Consider the following 22,479-nt stretch of genomic DNA (forward strand, 5'->3'; position numbering starts at 1 on the left):
GAAATATAAATCATAAATAACTTTTAAGTTGTTGAGTTTGGAAATGTGAAAGCCATATAAATAGATTTGTCTTGAAAAATACTTTCATAAAACTATACATATATCACTTTTTGATAAATATTTTTATAAAAATAAAGAGTCAAAGTAATACTTTGGAGACCGTGTCGTTGTCCAAAATGACTTTCTTTGTGAATATGGAGGGAGTAGAGCATTAGGGGAGCTGGAGTTGTTTTCTACTAATAAGTTGAAGCAAAAAAAAATGGCTCCTCCATGTTTTAGGAGGAGCCGGAGCTCTGGGGCAAAGTTTGGCTCATTTTACTCCTTACATCAATTAAAATGGTCTAATCTACCAAAAATGAAATTTGCCTCATGTTTTGTAATTATTTTTGTTTCTCATACAGCTCGTAACTCATACCGCGAGTACTTGTCATGGTCAAGTTGGTGTGAATGTTGTTGTATTGTTCTTCTTAATAAAGTTCTGGCCACGGCACATTTAGATTGATGTATGCCACCGAAAACAATCCATTTATTTGATTTCACATTCTGTTTGGCATTGTTTACACTGCATGATCCTACACTATTTTATCTTCTCCCCTATTTCAGGCGAACTGTGATCCTACAACCGTTCCTCGCTGCATTGCAGCTGAACTGCTTCGCCTTCCCTAGATCTCAAGCTACATCACGGCAGGGGGGCAGCCTTGGTCACAATGCCACCAAAGGCGTCGCGGATCGATTGTCCAAGCTCGCAAGATCATCGGCAACCGGCCGTGTCCCAAAGATCTGCTCCATCTTGAACACACCCAGGTCACTGCCGATCCTCTCGCAGAGCTGCAGATACGTTCAAGAAGAAAGATTACTCAGTCACGAGCTCTGAAGATGTTTCTTCCTACAGTCACAGTGAAGCCATAGGATTCATAGGAATGACGGGCAGTTTCCTTACCTGTCTGTACAGTGCAGGCTCTCCATGGGACTTCTTGAGCTCTACAACGTACAAAGAGGGGCCAAGCTCAAACACCTGGGATCACAAACAGCATACCACTTCATTGTTAGCCTATCTCCATACTTCTCAAGTGCCATTTTTTTCCCCTGAAAAAAGGGGGCATTTTACCTCGGTGCAGACAAGAAATGAGGCAGGGTTCTTAGGATTCTTTGTTCCAGTGCAGTTCCGCGTCACTTTGAGCTGAAAAAATCCCATGCACGTTACTGATAGTTCGTTGCAAACATGACTGTAATGCCAGTATATGCTTATAGAGTTATAGTGTTCTAGCTGATGGGACGCCTGTACTAACCTTGCCGTGCCCCCTCTGTACTTGGAAGCCCATTTCGCTTGCAGAACGTTCAATCTTGTCGAACAAATCCTCAGGTGGATGCGTTGTTGTGAATCTGATCTTCCTTTGAGACACGTCCTGCAACAAGTTAAAATAGCTCAGGGGGCAGAATTCAGCGTGAATACCACTATTGTAGCTGTAGTGATGTTTCTTTTTTTCCTCAGCCTTTCAGATTATATTGTTTTGATAAATATAATTTACATACCTCTTCCTCGAAAAACCCTGAAAGATCAAGGGATGATGCCATTCCAATCAACTGAAAAGCGTTGATCTGATGAGTAGTCTTATCCGCAGGTGGTTGATTAATTTCCTTCAGGAGAAAAAATACAAAGGAAACGAAAATTTACCAATCAGTGGGGGTGCAGATGTGTACAATGGACGTCTATATTCAGGATATTGATAATCTCCGAGACAGTATGCCCATATGCATATACCTCTTTGGCTGGAAGAACTACATCAAGCTGTGAATCTTCATCATCGCTGTCGAAGGGAACAGAAGGAACATAATCCTTCTGGAACCATTCATGCGTCTTGATCTCAGCCATGGTGATCCGCTTCATTGGGTTGGGCTCAAGAATCCTCTGAAGAAGATTTTGTGCGCCAGGAGAAAGGCACTTTGGGATCTGAGTGTCACCCTTAAAAATCTAGAACAAGTAAGGTCAAAAGTAATGTCATTGAAGTGGCCTCAGAGAAGTACTAGAACCGAACTATAAAGACCATTCAGTTTTATCTGAATAAGTACCTTCTGATAAAGAACAACGATATTCCGGTCATCAAATGGAAGGTATCCTACGAGCATCATATAAAGAATCACTCCACAAGACCAGATATCTGACAAGGATCCATCGTATCCTCTATTCTGCAGAACCTGCAGGCATTTGGCACAAGAATTAGAAACTGTATATCAGAAGCAATTGTTTGGCTTCAAAGTGCTTTATGTCGAACTTTTACCTCAGGGGCAATGTAATTGGGGCTACCACAGGTTGTATGCAGCAATCCATCATTCTGAAAGTCACATATCATAGAATACAATAAGCAACTTGATTACTTAGGACTCATTTGAGATAACCCAACTCAAGAAATCATCATACCCCAAGATGTTGTGGTAAAGCACTGAGGCCAAAATCAGATATCTTGATGTTGCCCTTTGTGTCAAGAAGAACATTCTCAGGCTGTGAAAAGTTAGCAATTAAAAAAAAACGGTGTCAGGGAATATATAACCGAGCTGAGATGGCATATTGCTAATGAGTACATGCTGCATGTATAAACATTGATAGGAACGATATCATTAAAAATAGAATGAGGAACATTTGGCACCTTGAGGTCTCTATGGTAGACACCCTTTTCGTGGCAATAGCTGACACCATCAATCAGCTGCTGAAAGAGCCTCCTTCCTTCTTGCTCCGAGAGTTTTCCCTTGATGGCCTTTCCAATAGCATCAAAGGAAGCAACTTGGGGGGATCAGATGCCTATGGAACCAACTAACCACATCTAACATGGAATTTATTCTGGAAAAGGGAGGTGCAAGGAATGGGCGACGAAAAGGTGAGGTTTGCAAGGGCTTACAATCCTGTTGAACAGTTCGCCCCCATTGACAAACTCAAGCACCATGTAAATCTTGGTTTTGCTAGCAGCAACCTGAGTGACGAGTTAAATTCAGATAGTTAGGAACGAACATCCTCTCAGCTGCCAACATGACGAACACGATCAAATTGACAGAGGTTCGATGAAAAAGACGTGAATCTGGATTCTGGACCAGCAAATTCGTCTCTGTCATGCTCTTTCGTTTTCAAGCAAATTAAAAAATAGGATAAGGACGGAGCAACTGGCCCTGCTAGTCGGAAGTGGAAACTGGATGTGGTAGTAACTGACAGCTACACATGCAATCTTAGCTGCAGCGTTGCAAGCCAAATTAAGTAATCCTAGCATAAATAAAGGTCCATACTCTGTATCATGGTTTTCTGCAAGGGTATGCTAGCTGTGCTTGTTTATCGAACTGAAAACATACGCAGAAGTGTCCCCAATCAGTACGAGAATTGAAGCGTTTTCAGTTATCAGTACGAAGAAGCAATCACTATCAGTGAGACCCTTGCCCTGGACGACCTCACCGAATACTTGGGACTGGTGGGCACAGCGAGAGCGGGTGCGGGTGGGGCCTCGCTCGCTGGTGGAGCCCCCTGGGCCAGGGGCATCCGGGTCCTGGATGCTGCCAATAATTGGTGGACCCAGAGGCATGGAGCACCAAGTCCACCAGGTCATTTTTTTACTCTGCTAGCAAGCGAAGCATGGCCGTAGATCTCGAGAACAGAAGCTGCTGCGGGCCCACACGCCGGTCCCAGCGGATGGGCCAGGGTGGACCAAGTCCACGTGATTTTTCATCACAACTGAGGTTTACCGAGCACCAAAAAAATTTTCAGTGAAACTATACGATTCGCCTTTGGTTGTTGGACCAAACAAATTAAATTAGATAGTCGTGATTCATATAGTAGACTTACTCGATCCAATTGTAATTATTCTTATATCATGGTAGTATAAAAAGGATCAGGAAAAATAAAGTGCTGGGAAAATATTTTGGTGATTGAATGAACCAATTTCCACCATGAGAGAATTTATAACAAAAAAAAATAAAATTATGCTGATAGCGCACCGGTGGTCAAAATTACTGACAAATTTTAATTTTAATTTTGATATATATTTCTTGAAAGGATGTCTCACGTGTTTGGTGATAAGGTGAAGACAAGTAAAAAGAAGAGGTGGCAGCAAGTAGGAGCACTAGCCAACTAGTGGAAGTCTACAGCAAATAAGGAATTACCGCGAACAATTAAGTATTCCTTATCCAATCAATCCAGCTACACAAAGGTAACTCAACTACTGCTAGTACTAGTACTGGGTGAAAGCTAGTAGCATCCGTGTAGACACGGTGCTTATCCTCTCAGTAATTAATGCGGGAAAGGTCGGTTGATAAATAAATAAATCGCTTCTGGAACTTACACAGCTAGACAGACGAGTCCCCAAAAATCCTCCATTTTTTTAAGTCGGAACCGAATCGAACCATCTAGAGAAGCTAGGCAGCGGAAGGATCGATGGATCCATGCATGATGGTGGTTGTGTGAGCGAGCGAGACGAGATCAAGGTGGAGGAGCAGCGGACGGCGGCAGGGGGGAGGTGGGTCGATCGATCGTACGGACCTCGTGCAGGCGGACGACGTTGGGGTGGTGGAGCAGCTTGAGCGTGGCGATCTCCCGGCGTATCTGGTCGCCGATTCGCTGGGAGAGGACGCGGGCGCGGTCCAGGATCTTGACGGCGAAGTGCGCACCAGTGCCGCGGTGCCGCGCGAGCTTCACCTTGCCGAAGTTGCCCTCCCCGACCGTCCGCCCCAGCTCGTACTCGCCCAGCAGCGCCCCGCCGCGCCCGCGCTCGTCCAACGCGCCGGCGCCGCCGTCGCCGCCGCCGCTCACCATTATCTGTACTCCGTAGGCCGGAGCGACGGACGGATGATCGATAGAGGGCAACCTTGCCTGCGCGCCACGCACCGGCGGCCGCGAACCTCGCCGAGATTCCTGCCCGCTGCTTTTACTGGATGGACTGGGGCTCTGGTGGTTGGCTTGCTTGATTCGAATCTGGCGCGGCGGGCGCTGGGCAGGTCGGGGACGGGGCGGGGGAGGAGGAAGGGAGGTCGATCGGGAAATGGAGGTAGGTATTTATAGCACGTGCTCCCTCTGCTTTGATCTGCTTCTCCTCTCCACTTGTGCTCACTCACTCGCTCTCAAGGCTCCGTGCGCTTCTATCCGCCTCTCATGATCTCTCCTCTCGTGTCATCGTGTGTGATTGTCCCTTGTCATGTTCCTAACTTTTTATTCCTCCCTTCGCACAAACACGATGTGCTATGCGTACCCCCTCACAAAGAACACCAGACATGGGTGTCTCCTGCAAACTGTGAAATAAACTGGCTCGTGTAAAATACTACTCCCTCCGTTCATAACTTTTATAATGTATCACTTATATCTAGATGCATAGCATAACTGTTCTACGGCGTGGTGTCATTGTATGATCTGAGTGAATCTTCACATGATCAAAGCTTACCAATATATCCCTTGCTAATGTTTGCACGAGGTGAACATATCCCTTCGCTAGATTTTCTTCTAATGCCCGTTTAGATTAGAGTACAAAGAACTTCTATATCCGCTCTATGACTAATATATGCATCAAATTTGGAATGCAAACTTTGTTAAAAAAAATGGAATGCAAAGAGCACGACACGCATACTCTTTAGGTCCTGTTTGGGAGGAGGGTGCTAAAATTTAGTCCTGGACTAAATTTAGTCCTCTCAAAAAGAGTGCTAAATTTTAGCCTTTGGGGGTGTTCGGGAGGGAGGCTAAAGTTTAGCACCTGCTATGCCAAATGACCCTTTTACCCCTGCATAGCTGCCCCTCTAGCACGCCAACCAGCGCCGTGACGGCGGCGAGCAGCAGTGCGGCGGATAGGACCGCCGCCACGGTGCACAGCGGCGCCCTCCGACGGCCGCCGCAGGAGCGGGCGCCGGCGCCGGAGACCTCGCGGGGAGAGAGAGAGAGACACCGTCCTGCGAGATCTGCGGACGACGCCGGCTAGCGCCGCGACGGCGGCGAGGTGATGCACGCCGTGGAGGACGCGGAGGCGACCATGTCGTTGCTCGGGTCCACGAGGAGAGCGCCGCCACCCCGGCGTAGATGACGACGACTGGCGGCACGGCCATGACGAAGGTGATGAGCACGACGTTGACCACCGTGTTCCACCGCTTTTCGTCCAGGGCCAGCCTCTTCTTCCACGGCAGGGGCCAGTGCTCCGGCCGAGCTCCCTCGAACTCTGGCCAGGCGTCGCATGCCATCGTGGAGGAGGCGGCGGACGGAGGTCGCAGGGGTGGACGAAGCCGACGGATCCGGCCGGAGGAGGCGGGGACCGGCTAGGACCTCCCCAAGGTGGGGCCTGCGAGGCGAGCCGGAGGACAGCGGCGACGATGAGGCGAGGCTATGGTGGCCGGCGTGGCGAGGCCGCGGTGGCCGGCGAGGCGAGGCGAGGCCGCGGGGGCGAGCGGGGCCGGTCGGAGGCCGCGGCGGCGGCGGCGAGGTGGAGGCAGCGGGTGAGGTGGAGGCGGCGGGGCTGGCCGGAGGCGGCGGTGGCGGCGGCGAGGCGGAGGCGGCGGGCGAGGTGGAGGCGGCGGGACCGGCGGGCGAGGCGGAGGCAGCGATTCGGGCGAAGGAGGCGGGGAGAGAGAGACTGAGGGGAGGAGAGAGAGGGGAGGGGGAGGGGGAAAGTGGTCCGGGGACCACTTTTTAGTCTATTTAGTCCATTTTAGCTACCCCAAGTGACTAAAGAATTAGTGGGGGGCTAAAATTTAGTCCACCAATTTTAGCTCACCTGTTTGGGAGCACAAGTGATTAAAATGGACTAAAGTGGGGTGCTAAAGTTTAGCATCCCTCTCCCAAACACCCCCTTAGTCTTGTAAATGAAACATTTAAATGGAACCGAAAGATGTATTTTCATCCTTGGGTAGCGAAAAAACGTAGCTATAGAGGGGTTTTTAAAGCCGCATCAAAACATGCACGCGCTGACACGCATGAATTTTCTTGGCCCTTGCATTGGCGCACAACCTCTGCCATTCTATTCCTTTTTTCTGAAAGGAAAGAGTCAGGTAGGTGGGATTTGACCCATGGTTTTCTCCAAGATTAAGCAATAAGCACAGTAGTTTCTTGCGAAATCCTACAAATTAAATCCTCTCTGAAAACCATTCATCCACTCGACTCGAGAATAATTGGGGTAGCCATATCAAAGGGGAAGATCTCTTTCGCGTCCTAGGTTCTCCGTTCTGGATGAGAAACAGGTGGACGCCGACGCCACCGACGAGAGGGCCCTCCAACCGTCCACGCCCACCGCGGACCCACCGCGCAGGTCCAATCGGGTGCCCCCAAGCGGGCCTACCCCGCGCGGGCGGAGGGGAAAAATGTGGACGGGCCAGGCTTTCCCGTGCGGCCGTGTGCAACCAGCCATCGTATTCTTCGCTCGTCTCGTGTGCTGAAAGCCCTGAAACGCCCCTCATTTTTCCTCTTTCTCGACGAAGAAGGTTTCGCAAAAGCAGGGGTAGTTTAGGGAGAGAAATGTTGTGGCTGGGAGTGCTTGGGCCAGGATAAGAACGTGTGCATGGTCAGGCAGACAGAGTTTACTCCAAAGAAAACGGGCACTTGGTTGGCCGCTGGACTAGCTGCCGTCGTTGCTGCTTTTGCCTGGTCCTGTGGGGCCGGCCAGCTGTTGGAAAAATGGCCCAAGGAGAGGTCCATTTTTAAATCAAATCTCAAAGTAAGAGTGCAATATCCCGTACTGCTAGTTTGAATTAGTGAAAGCCAACTAAAATAGGAGAGCACTAGAAGTTTCTAGGAATACGTAACTGAAGGAGAGAATGGGTTTGGTTACACAACACATGCGCGCGCATTCACGTTCCTTTTCGCATAACCAACCGCGTGGCTTGTGACTTGGGACACAGCCAAGCCAAACCAAGTTGGTGTAACCTTTTTGTCATTTGCGCGCGATCTTTTGACAACGGTCATTAGAGGTGATAATCATGCAATCAATGCCATAATCCCAAATTAACGAGGCGTTATTACTGCTAATTAGTAGGGCAATTTTATAGCAAAAACGGTCAGCAGAGGGCTGTTGTCTTCTCTATAAGAAATCCTGGAGACGTCCAGGAACACACATGTGAGAGACCCATGAATTCCTTCTCTTCTCTCATTTTCCATCTAGTGAAGTGTGTTGTGGTACTGAGCTGCTGGATCTCGCCGACTCTTGTCCTTGGTGTGCACCGAGGAGAGTGAGTGGTATCTCCGAGCCGTTGCACTTGTGAAGCCTGCACGAGGGGCGGCAGTAAGGTTTCTAGGTAGCGCAACTGCGCGACCGCTCGAATCGATCGACTACGTTCTGCGCTGCCTCATCTATGATTTGCACTGCATCGAGTAATCTTGCATCCGTGTCTACACGAGAACGGAGCGCTTGATCTGTAAGTCTATAGATTGGATCTGTTACAGTTTGGGTTACATCATGTTGGGGGGGAAATATTAACGACCTCCTTATGCCCCTTAAAACAACAATCATGAAGGCTCAAGCCCACCTGCGGTAACGACGATTACCGCCGACCCGGCATGGGCAAGGAGCATCCCACTCCGTCTCGCCCGACCTAGGGCCCCAGGGTCGGACACGCCCGACCCCTCGCTGGCGAAACTCCGCCTCGCCCGACCCACGGTCCCAGGGTCGGGTGCGCCCGACCCCTCGTCGCAAGGCTCCGCCTCGCCCGACCTCGGGCGTAGGGGGTCGAACTCGTCCGGGCCCATAAGACAAGGGTCTGCCTCGGGCGCAGACCGGCAGACGAGGGCGGGGATCACGTGGGCCTCCACCGATCTTGCCATAAATGCGCTGCGGCTCTGGCGCGCAGAAAGGCGCCCGCGCCCCTCGACATAACCCGCCACAAGTACCCGGACGGAATACTGTAGCCATGACCGCACAGGCTACAGTGGCCGCGGCTCCCCCTGATTCGCCATAGGGCACTCATTGCATGCGTCGCCCGGCACAGGAGGGAGCGCCGCCCGTTCTCGTGCTCGGCCTATCCGACGACAGGGACGCGACGTCCATGTTCCACAGGCGGTAAGCAGGACTACAGGGGTCAGCCGTCTCCCCTAACGTGCACGGTTATGGCGGCCGGACATCATCATCATGCTCGGCGGCAACGGTCGCCCGGAGGATCGGCGACAGGATCCGACAACAGCCGCCCTCCTCCGATGGCCGCGCTGACAGGAGCCGAAAGCTAAATATCAAAGTAAATTATATCGTATAAGATACAAATACCCCTCCAAAATGTGGTCCAAATGATATGGTAGGGTCCGGTACTCAAGAAAGCTAAATATCAAAGTTAGTTAAAGCTCAATAATTGATCACATACATCATCATCTATGGTAGCAGGGGCATATGCGGTTCACGTGAGGTTTAATTTGATGCCGAGTTCCAAAAGTGCCACATGATGGATGAGGGATGGTGATTCATGCACGGACAGATTGCGATTCAAATTACATTTCTAAACTCAAATTATCGGAACCCTACTTGCTTCTACTATGGCACAAGAAAGGCTTGATGGATTGTTAACAATAACAATTGAAAATAATGTCTTGAGGAAGATTATTATGAAGTTACAATTGGACATTTCATTTGAAGAAATAATAGAGCGATGATACATTTTAGTAGAATTTACCCTTTTTACCATTAACATTTAATATATTTCTAACTGAAAGCGTGATTAGCGCTCTCTTGGTCTGTTGCCTTGCATGGCACTGTTTTGGTTTCACTCGTGCGTACATCACGGCCAGCTGGTCCTAGCGGTCCAGGCTCGTCTATATATTGTATCCGTCTTCCTGAGTAATACAATTAATCACGCTTGATTTCCTCTAGTCTAATATGGTATCAGATGGTTTCTTTCCCTCTATGCCCTAATCGCTTCCGCAAAGCATACATGCCGCTGCCATGGATGCTCACGACGCCGCCGCAGCCGAGGCCGTTGCCCTGACTGACGCTGAACGCGCTGAGCGCACGGCCGCCCTCGACCGCGAGGCTGCCGCCGCCCGCGATCGCGAACGGGAGGCCGCGGTAGATCGCGCCCGGCAGCGTGTCCAACTCGCCGATGCGGCTGCTGCCGCCGTCCGGGCTGCCTCCGACGCCGAGGCGCGCGTTCGCGCAGCTACTGCCGCCCTGGATCGCGAGCGTGAGGCCGCTTCGGCTCTCGCGCAGGCGGCCGTCTCCGCCCAGCAGCACGCTGCCCGCGCCAACGCGTCTGACGTCGACGGCGGCCACGGCGCTCCACCACCCGACGCCGCCTCTCTCGAGGCCCTCGCGGTGGCTAACCTGCACGCCCAGGCTGCTGGTGTTCAGAACATCCGCTCCCTGGTTTCTGTCGTCCTGGAGCTCTCCTCGCCTCACTACAACCAATGGCGTGACTTGGTGCTCCTCACTCTCGGCCGCTACTCGCTCGCCGACCATGTCACCTCCGACGTCGTCGTCGACACTCCGGCGTGGCATCGCATGGATTGCGTCGTGCTCTCCTGGATCTACGGCACCGTCTCCACCAAGCTCATGGACCTCATCCACGTTCGCGGCTCCTCTGCTCGGTCCGCCTGGCTCGGCATTGAGCACAACTTTCTCGGCCATCGTGAGACGCGTGCCCTCCTCCTCGACGCCGAGTTCCGCACCATCGTCCAAGGCAACCTCTCCGTCACAGACTACTGCCGCAAGATGAAGAGCATGGCCGATGCTCTCGCCGATCTCGGCGAATACGTTCCCGACCGCACCTTGGTCTTGAACGTCCTCCGCGGGCTCAGCGAGAAGTACGCCTACATGACTCCTCACTTCAAGCGTCAACGCCCGTTCCCGACCTTCAGCGAGGTACGCGACGATCTGCTCTTAGAGGAGCTCACCATGCCGGCTGCCCTGCCGACCCCGTCGTCCGCCCTCATCGCCACCGCCGGCAAGAACTCCGGCGCCCCTCCTCGCCAGCCAGCGCAAGGGGGTGGCAACAACCAGGGCCGCCGCAACAACCGCCGCCGCGGCAGCGGCAACCGCGGCTCCAACGGCGGCAACGGTGGTGGTGGGTCAGGTGGCCCCAACAACGCTGCTGCTGCCGGCAAGGGCACCAGCTCGCTTGCTTCCGGCCAGCCCGGTCCTGGTCACGCTGGCACACACTGGCCGAGCTTCTTCAACCCGTGGACCGGGACCATCTCCATGTGGCCCCGTCCACAGCCCACGCCACCCGGAGGATCGGCGCCTCGCCTTGCTCCATCTGTTGGCTACTCGGCGCCGCAGGCAGGGTACCCGGCGCCACAGGCCATGCTCGCTGGCCCGTTTGGTTTCCCCCCGCCGGCGCCCGTGGAGCCCGGTCCGCTACTGCCCGCGTCTCCAGCCCCGTCGGCACCGTGGACACCTTGGAGCAGTGTTTCATGGGACCAACAGGCCTTGGCAAATGCTTTCAGCACCATGTCCGTGCAACCCCCGGCCACCGGCGAGTGGGTCATGGACTCAGGTGCCTCCTCCCACATGACGCCCGACACCGGTAACATCTCCTTGTTCCGTCCCCCACGTTCTACTGGTCCATCCTCCATCATTGTTGGCAATGGGTCCACGTTACCTGTCACACACACTGGTTCCGCAATCCTTCCTGGTCCTTTTGTTCTTAATAATATTCTTGTTGCTCCTGATATTATTAAGTCTCTCATATCTGTGCGCCAGTTCACTACTGACAATCAATGTTCCGTTGAATTTGACCCGTTTGGCCTCTCTGTGAAGGATCTTCGTTCCAGGAACGTGATCGCCAGGTGCAATAGCTTGGGGCCGCTCTACTCCTTCCATCCACCGGTGTCGCCGCTCGCTCCCCACGCACTCCTCGCCGGTGCTCCCTCCTCTGTCTGGCATCGCCGCCTTGGGCACCCCGGCCACGACGCTCTCTCCAAATTAGCCCGTTCTTCAGCTATTTCTTGTACTAAGCATTCATGTGACACTTTGTGCCATGCCTGCCAACTCGGTCGCCACATTCGTTTACCGTTTACCGCCTCTACTTCTCGGGCTCTCAACATTTTTGATCTTATTCACTGTGATTTGTGGACCTCCCCTGTTTTGAGTGTCTCCGGTTACAAATATTATTTGGTCATTCTTGATGATTGCTCTCACTTCTGTTGGACTTTTCCCCTGCGTCTCAAGTCTGACACTTTTTCCACTTTGGCTAACTTTTTTTCTTATGTGGCTACCCAGTTCTCTCGGTCTGTCAAAAGCGTCCAATGTGATAACGGCCGCGAGTTCGACAACCTCTCCGCCCGCGGCTTCTTCCTCACTCACGGCGTTGTTTTGCGCATGTCTTGTCCCTACACCTCCCAGCAGAACGGTAAAGCCGAACGTACCCTCCGTACTCTCAACAACATGGTACGTTCGCTCTTGTTTCAAGCATCCCTTCCTGCCTCCTAGTGGGTTGAGGGCTTGCACGCTGCCACTTACTTGCTCAACCGTCTACCCACCAAAACTCTTGCCACCGGCACGCCCCACCTTGCTCTTTTTGGTTCCCATCCTTCCTACTCCCACCTCCGCGTGTTTGGCTGTGCCTGCTACCCAAATCTCTCCTCCACTGCCCCTCACAAACTCGCCCCCCGCTCGACTTTGTGTGTCTTCCTTGGGTACCCCTCCGATCACAAAGGCTATCGGTGTCTTGATCTCTCCACTAATCGCGTCATCATTTCACGCCATGTGGTTTTTGATGAGACCCAATTTCCATTTGCCCGTACTCGTTCCTCGCTTCCCAGCGATTTTGAGTTTCTCGTTGACTTTACGGTCCAGTCGGTGCCCCTCGGCCCGCCTTGTCCACCTTCTCTTGCAGGACCTCGGCGCGCCACCACTGCTCCAGCTGCGCCTCCCGCGGATGCCCCTGTCGCCCCCAGCCACACTGCGGCTTCGCCCCTTCCCGCGCCATGCGCGGTCTCGGCGTCCCGCGTGGCCGGCGTGACCTCGGTGTCACCCGCGCCTCGCGCGCCCGCGGTGGCCCGCCCGCTCGCCGGCGCGCCCTCGACGGCCTTGCCTGTCGGCATGCCCCTCTTGCCCGGCCGCGCGCTTCTGCCACGTGCGCCCTCCGGCGCGCCCCTGCCGTCCTCACCCGCCGGCGCGCCCTCGACGGCCTCGCCTGCCGGCGCGCCCCCGGCGGCCTCGCCTGATGGCCCGCTTTCGACGTGCACGCCCGCCGGCGCGCCCCCGGCGGCCTCGCTCGACCGCGCGCTTCCGCCGCGCGCGCCCGCAGGCGCGCCCCCGGCGGCCTCGCTCGGCTGCGCGCTTCCACCGCGCGCGCCCGCCGGCGCGTCCTTAGCGGCGGCCTCGTCCGTCCGCACGCCCCCGGCGCCCTCGCCCGACGGCGCCCCCCCGGAGGCCACGTCGACCGCTACAGCCACGGCCGGTGCTCGAGTCGTCTCGACTCGCACAGGCCAACGTGCTGTCACCGATGTCCCTCTCGTCACCAATTCCCATCGCATGGTCACACGAGGAAAATCCGGTTTCCGTGTGTCTTCGGAACCGTTGCTTCTACACGCCAGCACGATGTCGCCTCTGCCGAAGACCTATCGCAGCGCCCTCGCGGATCCGGCCTGGCGCGCAGCGATGACCGAGGAGTTCGACGCCCTTCAGATCAACAACACCTGGGATCTGGTCCCCCGGCCTCCCGGTGTCAACATCGTCACTGGTAAATGGGTGTTCAGGCACAAGCTCCACGCAGATGGCTCGCTGGATCGCCACAAAGCCCGTTGGGTTCTTCGTGGTTTCACTCAGCGCCCAGGCGTCGATTATGATGAGACCTTCAGTCCCGTCGTCAAGCCGGCGACCGTTCGCACTGTGCTAACACTTGCTCTGTCTCGGGATTGGCCTGTTCATCAGCTCGACGTCAAGAACGCCTTTCTCCATGGGACACTTTCAGAAACAGTGTACTGCTCTCAGCCGACTGGCTTTGCTGATTCCTCTCATCCGGACTGGGTATGTCGCCTCAACAAATCCTTGTATGGTCTCAAGCAAGCTCCTCGTGCCTGGTATAGCCGTTTTGCTACCTACTTGCTCAGCCTGGGATTCATGGAGGCCAAGTCCGACACATCACTGTTCATCTTCCGGCGTGGCACTGACACAGTCTACTTGTTGCTTTATGTTGATGATATTGTTCTCACCGCCTCGTCGTCTGCACTGCTTCGTCAGACTATATCGGCTCTTCAGCAGGAGTTTGCTATGAAGGATCTGGGGGAACTCCATCACTTCTTGGGGATCTCAGTTCAGCGGTGTTCTTCAGGCCTGTTCCTCTCCCAGCGGCAGTATATCTTGGATATCCTTCAGCGGGCTGCCATGGCTGATTGCAAACCTTGTTTGACTCCAGTCGACACTCAGTCAAAGTTGTCCGGTGCTACTGGACCCTCCGTCAGTGATCCGACTCACTACCGCAGCTTGACCGGGGCCCTACAGTACTTGACTTTCACGCGGCCTGATATCTCCTATGCCGTTCAGCAGGTGTGCCTTCACATGCATGATCCTCGGGAGCCGCATCTCAATGCAGTGAAGCGCATCCTTCGGTACCTTCGAGGGACGATCGACTATGGGCTTCTCCTTCGCCGCACCACGCCATCCGAGCTTGTCATATACACCGATGCTGATTGGGCAGGATGCCCCGACACGCGCAAGTCCACATCGGGCTACGCTGTGTTCTTAGGTGCTACCCTTGTCTCATGGTCATCTAAGCGTCAGCCGACAGTCTCTCGGTCCAGCGCGGAAGCCGAATACCGCGCCGTCGCCAATGGTGTTGCTGAGGCCGCCTGGTTGCGGCAACTTCTTCGGGAGCTCCACAGTCCACTTCCTCGAGCTTCGCTGGTCTACTGCGACAACGTCAGCGCCATGTACCTCTCGACGAACCCGGTCCAGCACCAACGCACCAAGCATGTGGAAATTGACCTCCACTTTGTTCGTGAGCGGGTGGCCACTGGTGACGTGCGGGTCCTTCATGTGCCGACTACGTCCCAGTTTGCGGATATCTTCACCAAAGGCCTGCCGACCTCCGTCTTCACCGAGTTTCGGTCCAGCCTGAACGTCTGTCCGATCGACGTTCTGCCTGCGGGGGGGTGAAAGCGTGATTAGCGCTCTCTTGGTCTGTTGCCTTGCATGGCACTGTTTTGGTTTCACGCGTGCGTACATCACGGCCAGCTGGTCCTAGCGGTCCAGGCTCGTCTATATATTGTATCCGTCTTCCTGAGTAATACAATTAATCACGCTTGATTTCCTCTAGTCTAATACTAACTATTGTACAAAATAACACATATTGAGGTTATATAGTTGGCTGTACGTATTTTTTTTATTTAGAGCCACAATTTGCATTTCGCGCCGGGTCTAAATTCCTGGGGATGGCTGCACGGAGTACTGCTGTTGCTTAGTCCTTGGAAGAACACACACATGGAGTCATGCCTGTATTTAAAGTGAATTTGACCGTAAGCAAGTTGCACGGCTACGCTGCAATGTCTCCACGACTCCAATGCGCCGTGCGCGCGTGCTGGTGGTCCGTAGAGCACGCACATCTCCAACGTAGTATAACCGAGAAGGAGTTGTTGTATTCTCAAATCTTTTGTGAGAGCTGGAATGCTGTGCTCGTTTCAACTTTCAGAGAGTGTTACATGCGACTCAATTCAAATCTGCCTGCCTACGTTGAGACCCGTGCGTTGCTACGGGCTAAATAAATGTGAAATTATCATCAAACTGAACTTAAAACTCTAGTACGATGGCAAATCATATGCTAAGCTCGTATTCTGCTGTTCCACTCAACTATGCTTCGCTGTAGCACACCAATGTCAGCACGACAACAATGCCCTTGCCACTTCTCAAGTGAATTTAATTGCATACCTATATCTGCATTTTCCAAATGTAGACCCAGAGAAATCGATGAAAACTGGTGCTAATTTATCAAAGCAGCATACTTTCTTCGATCATCCAGATTCGAATTCACACAGAAAGCTTCATTTTCGCAGCTCTTAACCTCTAATCAACCTCAAGAAACTGGGCACATCAAGTGAATGGCACAATGCACAATACTATTAATTTGAAAGTAACGATCACATTTTCACAGCCAAAACTTTCGCACTGATGATACATTCACCATGTAACAAAAAATTGTAGCATCCATGTTGCTTACACAAAAGTACAACCAATAAACGATCTCATCTTGATAGCCACGCCACATCACCATAGGTATTTCTTCGAACACCCTTTGAGTAGCCTCCATATCCCCAGCTGCAGCATACATCCCAACCAGAATCATCACAAACCTGTTCACTTACGCATACGCGGACCAATGTAGTTTAGAGTTCAGGAATTTCATCGAACACCCTTTGAGTGGCCCACACAGATCAGACACAAACCTGTTCACTCACGCATACACCGACCAAGGTAGTTTAAGTTCAGGGAGGCGGAGTGCCACAGTCAGCCTGTTGCTCCTCTAGATGATCTGCCGCAGCCTCTCTTACACAAACAACAATGGCTCACGCATCACCCGATGCCCACCCCATTGCACCAGTTGCTTCACCCAAGGAATCAATGGTTGAATCCCTGAACTTTTGTATACCCTACAAGAGGCACAGATAAGAGAGTATCATGCATACCGTTCAAGGTCACTACAGGGACGCAACAAACTACACGATTTTATGATGTTCATTTTCATATTAAAACAACAGAGAGACGGGTTCATAATAAGTTAGAGAATATATAAAATCCGCCGTCTCTCAACTCCAAGGCCTCATTCCTGCAGTCAATTTAGCAAAAATGAAAAAGTGAATATTCTACATATAGATATCAAAGAAGGCACACGGAATTTGAGTCAACCAACAGAAGACACTCTTATTGCTTAGGAGGAGTTCAAAGAAGTTCTTCAGCTTTGGGAAGATGCGAGCCTTATACCATTGTCCTTGGACAGATACGAACCTTGAGTGGGCTGCGGATGAGCATATCCCTAGTCAAAAGTGAAAAAAAATGGCTATAACGAAAAAATGAAAGGTCAATCTATACTGAAATAGCACATTCACAACTACCACAGTATCAAATCTGGTATGAAAGATCTTTCGCTTTTCTGTGCTGCCAACATCTCATGTTAACACAAATCTATCTGTTTCATAAAACCAGAATATTACAGCCAAGGTTCAATGGCTTCACTACATTCTTTTTGTTCTTTTCAGCAACATCAAGCTTATAGTCAAAAATTGAATTTTCAGAGAAGCATAACTGAAGCATGAAGAATAAATATAGATTACTGTATCTGTAAAAAAAAGATTTTTTGAGCAGTTCACCATATCATGACAAGTTGAAACGTAAGAGATGCGCACGGGAAACAATTCTCAGACCAGTTCACCATATCACTCATATAGTAGATCGATTGGCACTCCTATATTCAACTCCCAGCAGCACAGTTCGTTCAGCTACCCATCTTCCTTCCTGCATTGCAAACACATCATGAATTAATCAAATTGGAAGAACCCTCCTGCACAGCTATCAGAAGTCAATTGGCACAGCTATTAGACCCAGGCATATATGAATAAAATAGCAAGATCAGAGCATACCCAAATTGAATTGGAACTACACGGTTAAACTGGAGGAATCCGTACAAATCGCTGTAAAATTGAAGCTACAAAAGAAAAATAGGCCATCTCCTCCCGTATTTCACCTAATCCTCTCTCTGTTAGCAATCATGTCTCTCCAATATCTCTGCTGCCGCAGGCAGATGTAGCCGAGCGGCCGCATAGGAGAGGCAGCTAGCAGACGGGAGCACTGTTGGCGGACGACGAGGTCCCTCCCTTGCCCTGGCCTCCCTCCCTCGGCGCACGCACGCACTGCGGCGCGTGGACTGCGGATCCACGCGAGGGCCAGCGCGTAGAGCGCGCCTTGGGCCCGCTGATTGCGATACGTGGGGCGGCGCCGCCCGGCCAGCATCGAGTTACGGGAAGTTCAAGCCGGTGTTACTTTCTGTGGTACTCCCCTCTCAATCTCCTGGTAGCAAAATCGATGAGTGAATCGAAGGAGACAAGCGGGGAGGAGCGTACCTGGGAGGAGCGGTGCCCGCGGCGGCGCGAGATGGCCGGCGGTTGGTCCCCTCGCTCGGATGTGAGAGTAGCACCCCGTCGAGGATGGGAGCCAAGGAGGCGCACGGCGGCGGTTCTGGCGAGCAGTGCAGGGCGGCAGGGCAATTATTGGCGAGGCAGGCAGCGACGGAATGCGAGGAGACGGACGATACGGCCATACGGGCGGCCTTCTCCCGCGAGGGAGGTTTGGGGCCACCGGGGGAGGAGGCAGAGGCTCGAGGAGGAGCACTTGCCCGCGAAGGGGTGAGCGGCAGTGGCCAGTGGGGAAGGGCGCGCGCCGAGGCGGGATGAGATCCTCTAACGTCCGGCCGCTTGACTGTCTTCAGCAGTCAGGCCATCTCAGTCGTCCCCCTTCGATCCGACGATGTCCAGCTCTTTTTTAGAGGAAGGTAGGTTCTTATTCATTCGTTCATAACATTGTGAGGTACCTGCAACATTTCTGGACACCTTAGGAGCCAGACATATCTCCCAGGTGCTTCATTGTTAGAGCCTCTACCCTCATACTTGAACTAGACTTCTTGAAACAACACACTTTTTGCTTTAATATCTTTCAGGACCGAGGAGTACGCACATAGGTTCTGCTTACAAAGATTCATAATCACTTCCAAGCAGTCTGAAGCTATCACACATTTGTGCACCCCCATATCAAGCGCCAAGGAGATTGCTTCATTGCAAGCCATAGCTTCTAGAGAGGGTGGATCAACCAAACCATTAATGACATTGGCACTAGCAGCAACATAGTTCCCAGCACTATCTCTACATACTTACACCAACGGCTCCTTTACTTCCAGATCGCGCCATCACACCATCAACATTAAATTTCAAAAAACCATCTGAAGGAGCAATCCATTTGGGAGCAGATTGTTTATTCTTCATTGGTGATTTTCCTTCGCTTCCCTTACATAACCCAGCCAGTTCCATATCATTAAGAAATTTGGAAATAAAGCCAAAAGTTGACAGAGGGCTTTGGAAAAAAATCTTCATGTAAAGCCTTTCGTCGAGCGCCCCCAAATTGCCCAACAAATGATAAGAAGTTTTTGGAAGTCCTTTGCAGATAGAGTTTCTCACATAAAGGATAACCGCATCCATGGATCATTAATATCTACTGTAGCAATATGTTCAGTAAGATCCTCCTCTATCAGTGCCCGCACACATCTTGCCATAGTACACTTGAAAAGAGCGTGTCTCATGAGTCGACATCTGCACCACATAAATGACACCCACTATTCCCTCTCATAGATCTTTCTTTAAGCACTTCCCCAGTTGACAAGGAATTGTGAGCTAACCTCCAGGCAAAAATGCGGATTTTTTTATGGTACCACGACCTTCCAGAATAATTTCCAACTCCTCCTAGCTCCTTCAATATTCGAATTCTCTGCTCTAGAATCCAACCAATCTTGTCGCTGGTTCCTATTATGAATTAGCATTCTGTAAGCTGATTTAACAGAGAAGATACCAGACCGTTCATAGTGCCATGCCCAAAAATCATCTTGCCGATTATAACTCAAAGGAATATTTTTTTATTACCTGGGCATCCATCTCATAGAAGTACTTATGAATAATTTCCTCCTTCCATTGCATACATGTGTGATCTATTAATTCACTAACACGCCTAGGAGGATTTGGAACTTTAGCTGCAACTGTTCGCAGGACAGCATCCCTTGGAAGCCAGCATTTAGAAAGTGCTCATTAGGGAAATATATTGCTTTCAATAATCTAGCACTTAGAGATTCTGAGTTTTGCATAACTCTCCAGGCCTGAGCAAGTATAACCAAATTGAACAACTCAATATCCCGAAATCCAAGCCCACCAAGGCATTTAGGCTGGGTTATCTTCTCCCATGAAACCCAACAGGTTCTCCTTTTTCCATCCTTACTACCCCACCAGAATTTTCGAATCATCGCATTGATGGCTTGGCAAAGATCTCTTGGTAGCCGAAAAACTCCCATCGAATAAGTAGGAACTGCCTGCGCTACCGCTTTAATTAACACTTCTTTGCCACCAACAGAGAGACTTTGTTCCATCCAACCCTGTACCCTTTTCCATACTTGGTCTTTCAAGTATTTGAAGGCGCCACTTTTTGATCTGCCCACATCAGTAGGTAATCCCAGGTACCTTTCAGTAAGGGCCTCCTTAGTCACATGCACCTTTCGTTTCACCACCCATTTTAAGCTTTCATTGCACTTTTTACTGAAGAAAATTGATGACTTATCATAATTGATCCGTTGTCCTGATGCATCACAATATGCCTTACGTGATGATTCAATTTCTTCAGCAACATTTGCATTTGCCCTGAAAAATAAGATGCTGTCATCTGCAAATAGCAGATGGCTAATTTTAGGAGCATTTTCAGCCACAACAATCCATCTCTCCAGTTGGCTATTTTTATTTAAAAGGCACGACAAACCTTCAGCACATAAAAGGAAAAGGTATGGAGATATTGGATCACCTTGTCTAATTCCCCTTGAAGGTTTAAAATTTTCTAGTCTCTCTCCATTGAAAAGCACCGAGAAAGATACTGTGGTTACACATTTCCTAACTAAGGCAATCAATCTTTTCTTGAAACCTAACCTTTCCATGATAGCAAACAAGTATGGCCACTCCACTCGATCATAAGCCTTGGACATATCAAGCTTGAGAGCACAGTAATCATTCCGCTTTGTGCCATTAGTTCGCATAAAGTGGAGACATTCATATGCTGCAACTATATTATCAGAAATAATTCTACCAGGAACAAAAGCAGATTGCTCTTCAGAAATGATATCAGGAAGGACAGCCTTGAGCCGATTAGCCATCGCTTTAGAAATAATTTTGTAGACCACATTACATAAGCTTATCGGTCTAAACTGTCCCACTGAGGTCGGATTTGGCACTTTCGGGATTATGAACGTACTGTTTATTTCTTCCAGCGACTCATCTCCGTTGAGCCCTCCTAGCACTGTCCTGGTAATATCTTCTCCACAAGTATCCCAATTTCTCTGGAAAAATGGGCCGGGTATCCATCTGGTCCTGGAGCCTTAAGTGGAGACATTTGAAACAGAGCTTCCTTGACCTCCTTCTCTGTAAACGATTTACACAAGAATGCATTCATATTATCAGTAACTTTCCTTGACACTTGAGATAGTACTTTCTCCATATTTGTGGTGCCTTCAGAAGAATACAGATTTATATAAAAGTCCCTTGTCATATGCTGCATTTCATCAATATCCTCACAGATTGTACCATCCGCACGGGTTCACTGTGTAATTTTATTTTTATTCCTTCTGCGGCTAGCCTTCTGATGGAAAAATTTCGTGTTATTGTCTCCTTCATTAAGCCATTGGATACGAGAACATTGTTTCCACATAATCTCTTCCTGCAAGCTTAGCATTATAATCTTTCCTTCTACCTCCTTCTCTTCTGTAGATGGCCCTCTTCTTTGTGGGTCTGCTCGAAGAGTTTCCAGTTTTTTCCTCATAGTCCTTAGTTCCTTCCTGACTGCACCAAAGGAAGTAGAACTCCACTGATGGAGTGCACTAGTCAGACGAGTTAATTTCCTATTTTAGCTCCTTAATGTTGCTGCAGTGCATCTCATCTTTCCACAGATGTGAGATCAATGGTTCAAGACTTTTATTTGTTTCCCACATAATCTCATACCTAAATGGCTTCCATTTTTTAGTGACACCTTGGTACTGATCCTCTCGCTCTGTAGATAAGAGAATTGGACAGTGATCTGATTTTACTGCAGTCAAATGTCTTAAAGATGCCATTGGAAACATAGTGCAAGCATCAGCTGTGGCAAGTGCCCGATCCAATCTCACTCGAACATACGCACCACCAGCCACTTTTTTCTCCCATGTCCAATCCAAACCAATATAACCAATATCAACAAAACCACACACATCAACTGTCTCCCGAAAACCTTCCATTAGATAATCCTCTCTTGGATTGGGACCAAACTGTTCCTCCGGTCGCAAAATTTCATTAAAATCTCCCATACATATCCATGGCATAGAACTGTGGCTTTTGGTAAATTTTAATAAATCCCACGTCTTCTCCCTTTCAGCACGATTTGCTTCTCCATATACAAAGGTAAGTCTCCTTGGTTCCATACCTAATTCACATATCTCTGTATCAATATGATACTGTGAAAATTTTGTGACCTTTAGGGAAACCTCATTCTTCCAAAAAAATTCCCAAACCACCACTCCTTCCATCACTGTTAACAGCAAAACTATTCTCATAGCCCAATGAGTACCTTAAATTTTCCACCCGGATCTTTGCAATTTGTGTTTCCAGAATACATATCACTTGGGGGGGGGGGGGGGGGGGGGGGGGGGGGGGGGCATAAGCCTTCGCGAGATCGCGAAGTTCTCTCACTGTCGCGGAGTTGCCAATTCCGCGACAGTTCCAACATAGGGCCCCCATTTTTCCCGGCGGTACTCCTCAAGGGAGCCCGCCGATCTCATCTCAATATCATTGGT

The 22,479-nt window shown here is 50.6% G+C and overlaps 3 protein-coding genes and 1 long non-coding RNA gene across 5 annotated transcripts; 1 reads left to right on the plus strand and 3 right to left on the minus strand.

Moving 5' to 3' along the window:
- Positions 1 to 506: 506 nt before the first annotated feature.
- On the minus strand, positions 507 to 5,103 carry LOC117849673 (CBL-interacting protein kinase 17). The gene is made up of 12 exons (XM_034731312.2): positions 4,517 to 5,103; positions 2,895 to 2,966; positions 2,646 to 2,753; positions 2,420 to 2,500; positions 2,280 to 2,333; positions 2,071 to 2,196; positions 1,763 to 1,972; positions 1,534 to 1,638; positions 1,290 to 1,406; positions 1,109 to 1,180; positions 941 to 1,015; positions 507 to 828 (listed from the first exon to the last, which is right to left on the minus strand). The coding sequence occupies exons 1-12, from the start codon at positions 4,787 to 4,789 to the stop codon at positions 703 to 705; spliced, it is 1,419 nt and encodes a 472-aa protein (XP_034587203.1). The 5' UTR covers positions 4,790 to 5,103; the 3' UTR covers positions 507 to 702.
- Positions 5,104 to 9,822: 4,719 nt separating this feature from the next.
- LOC117848155 (uncharacterized) lies at positions 9,823 to 12,061 on the plus strand. Its single transcript, XM_034729486.2, has 2 exons — positions 9,823 to 11,448; positions 11,682 to 12,061. Exons 1-2 carry the CDS (start codon positions 9,870 to 9,872, stop codon positions 11,717 to 11,719), a joined length of 1,617 nt encoding a protein of 538 aa, XP_034585377.1. The 5' UTR covers positions 9,823 to 9,869; the 3' UTR covers positions 11,720 to 12,061.
- A 3,892-nt stretch (positions 12,062 to 15,953) lies between these two features.
- LOC117847018 (uncharacterized) lies at positions 15,954 to 18,603 on the minus strand. Of its 2 annotated transcripts, none has more exons than XR_004638519.2 (2): positions 17,978 to 18,603; positions 15,954 to 17,372 (listed from the first exon to the last, which is right to left on the minus strand). It is a non-coding gene; the product is annotated as an uncharacterized lncRNA (long non-coding RNA). The 2 variants fall into 2 exon arrangements; XR_004638520.2 differs by having other exon boundaries at positions 17,498 to 18,603.
- A 169-nt stretch (positions 18,604 to 18,772) lies between these two features.
- Positions 18,773 to 20,811, minus strand: LOC140222083 (uncharacterized). The gene is made up of 3 exons (XM_072292267.1): positions 20,588 to 20,811; positions 20,065 to 20,308; positions 18,773 to 18,913 (listed from the first exon to the last, which is right to left on the minus strand). The coding sequence occupies exons 1-3, from the start codon at positions 20,809 to 20,811 to the stop codon at positions 18,773 to 18,775; spliced, it is 609 nt and encodes a 202-aa protein (XP_072148368.1).
- Positions 20,812 to 22,479: the final 1,668 nt, after the last annotated feature.

This window comes from Setaria viridis, chromosome 3, assembly GCF_005286985.2.
Source record: "Setaria viridis chromosome 3, Setaria_viridis_v4.0, whole genome shotgun sequence".
Taxonomy (NCBI): domain Eukaryota; kingdom Viridiplantae; phylum Streptophyta; class Magnoliopsida; order Poales; family Poaceae; genus Setaria; species Setaria viridis.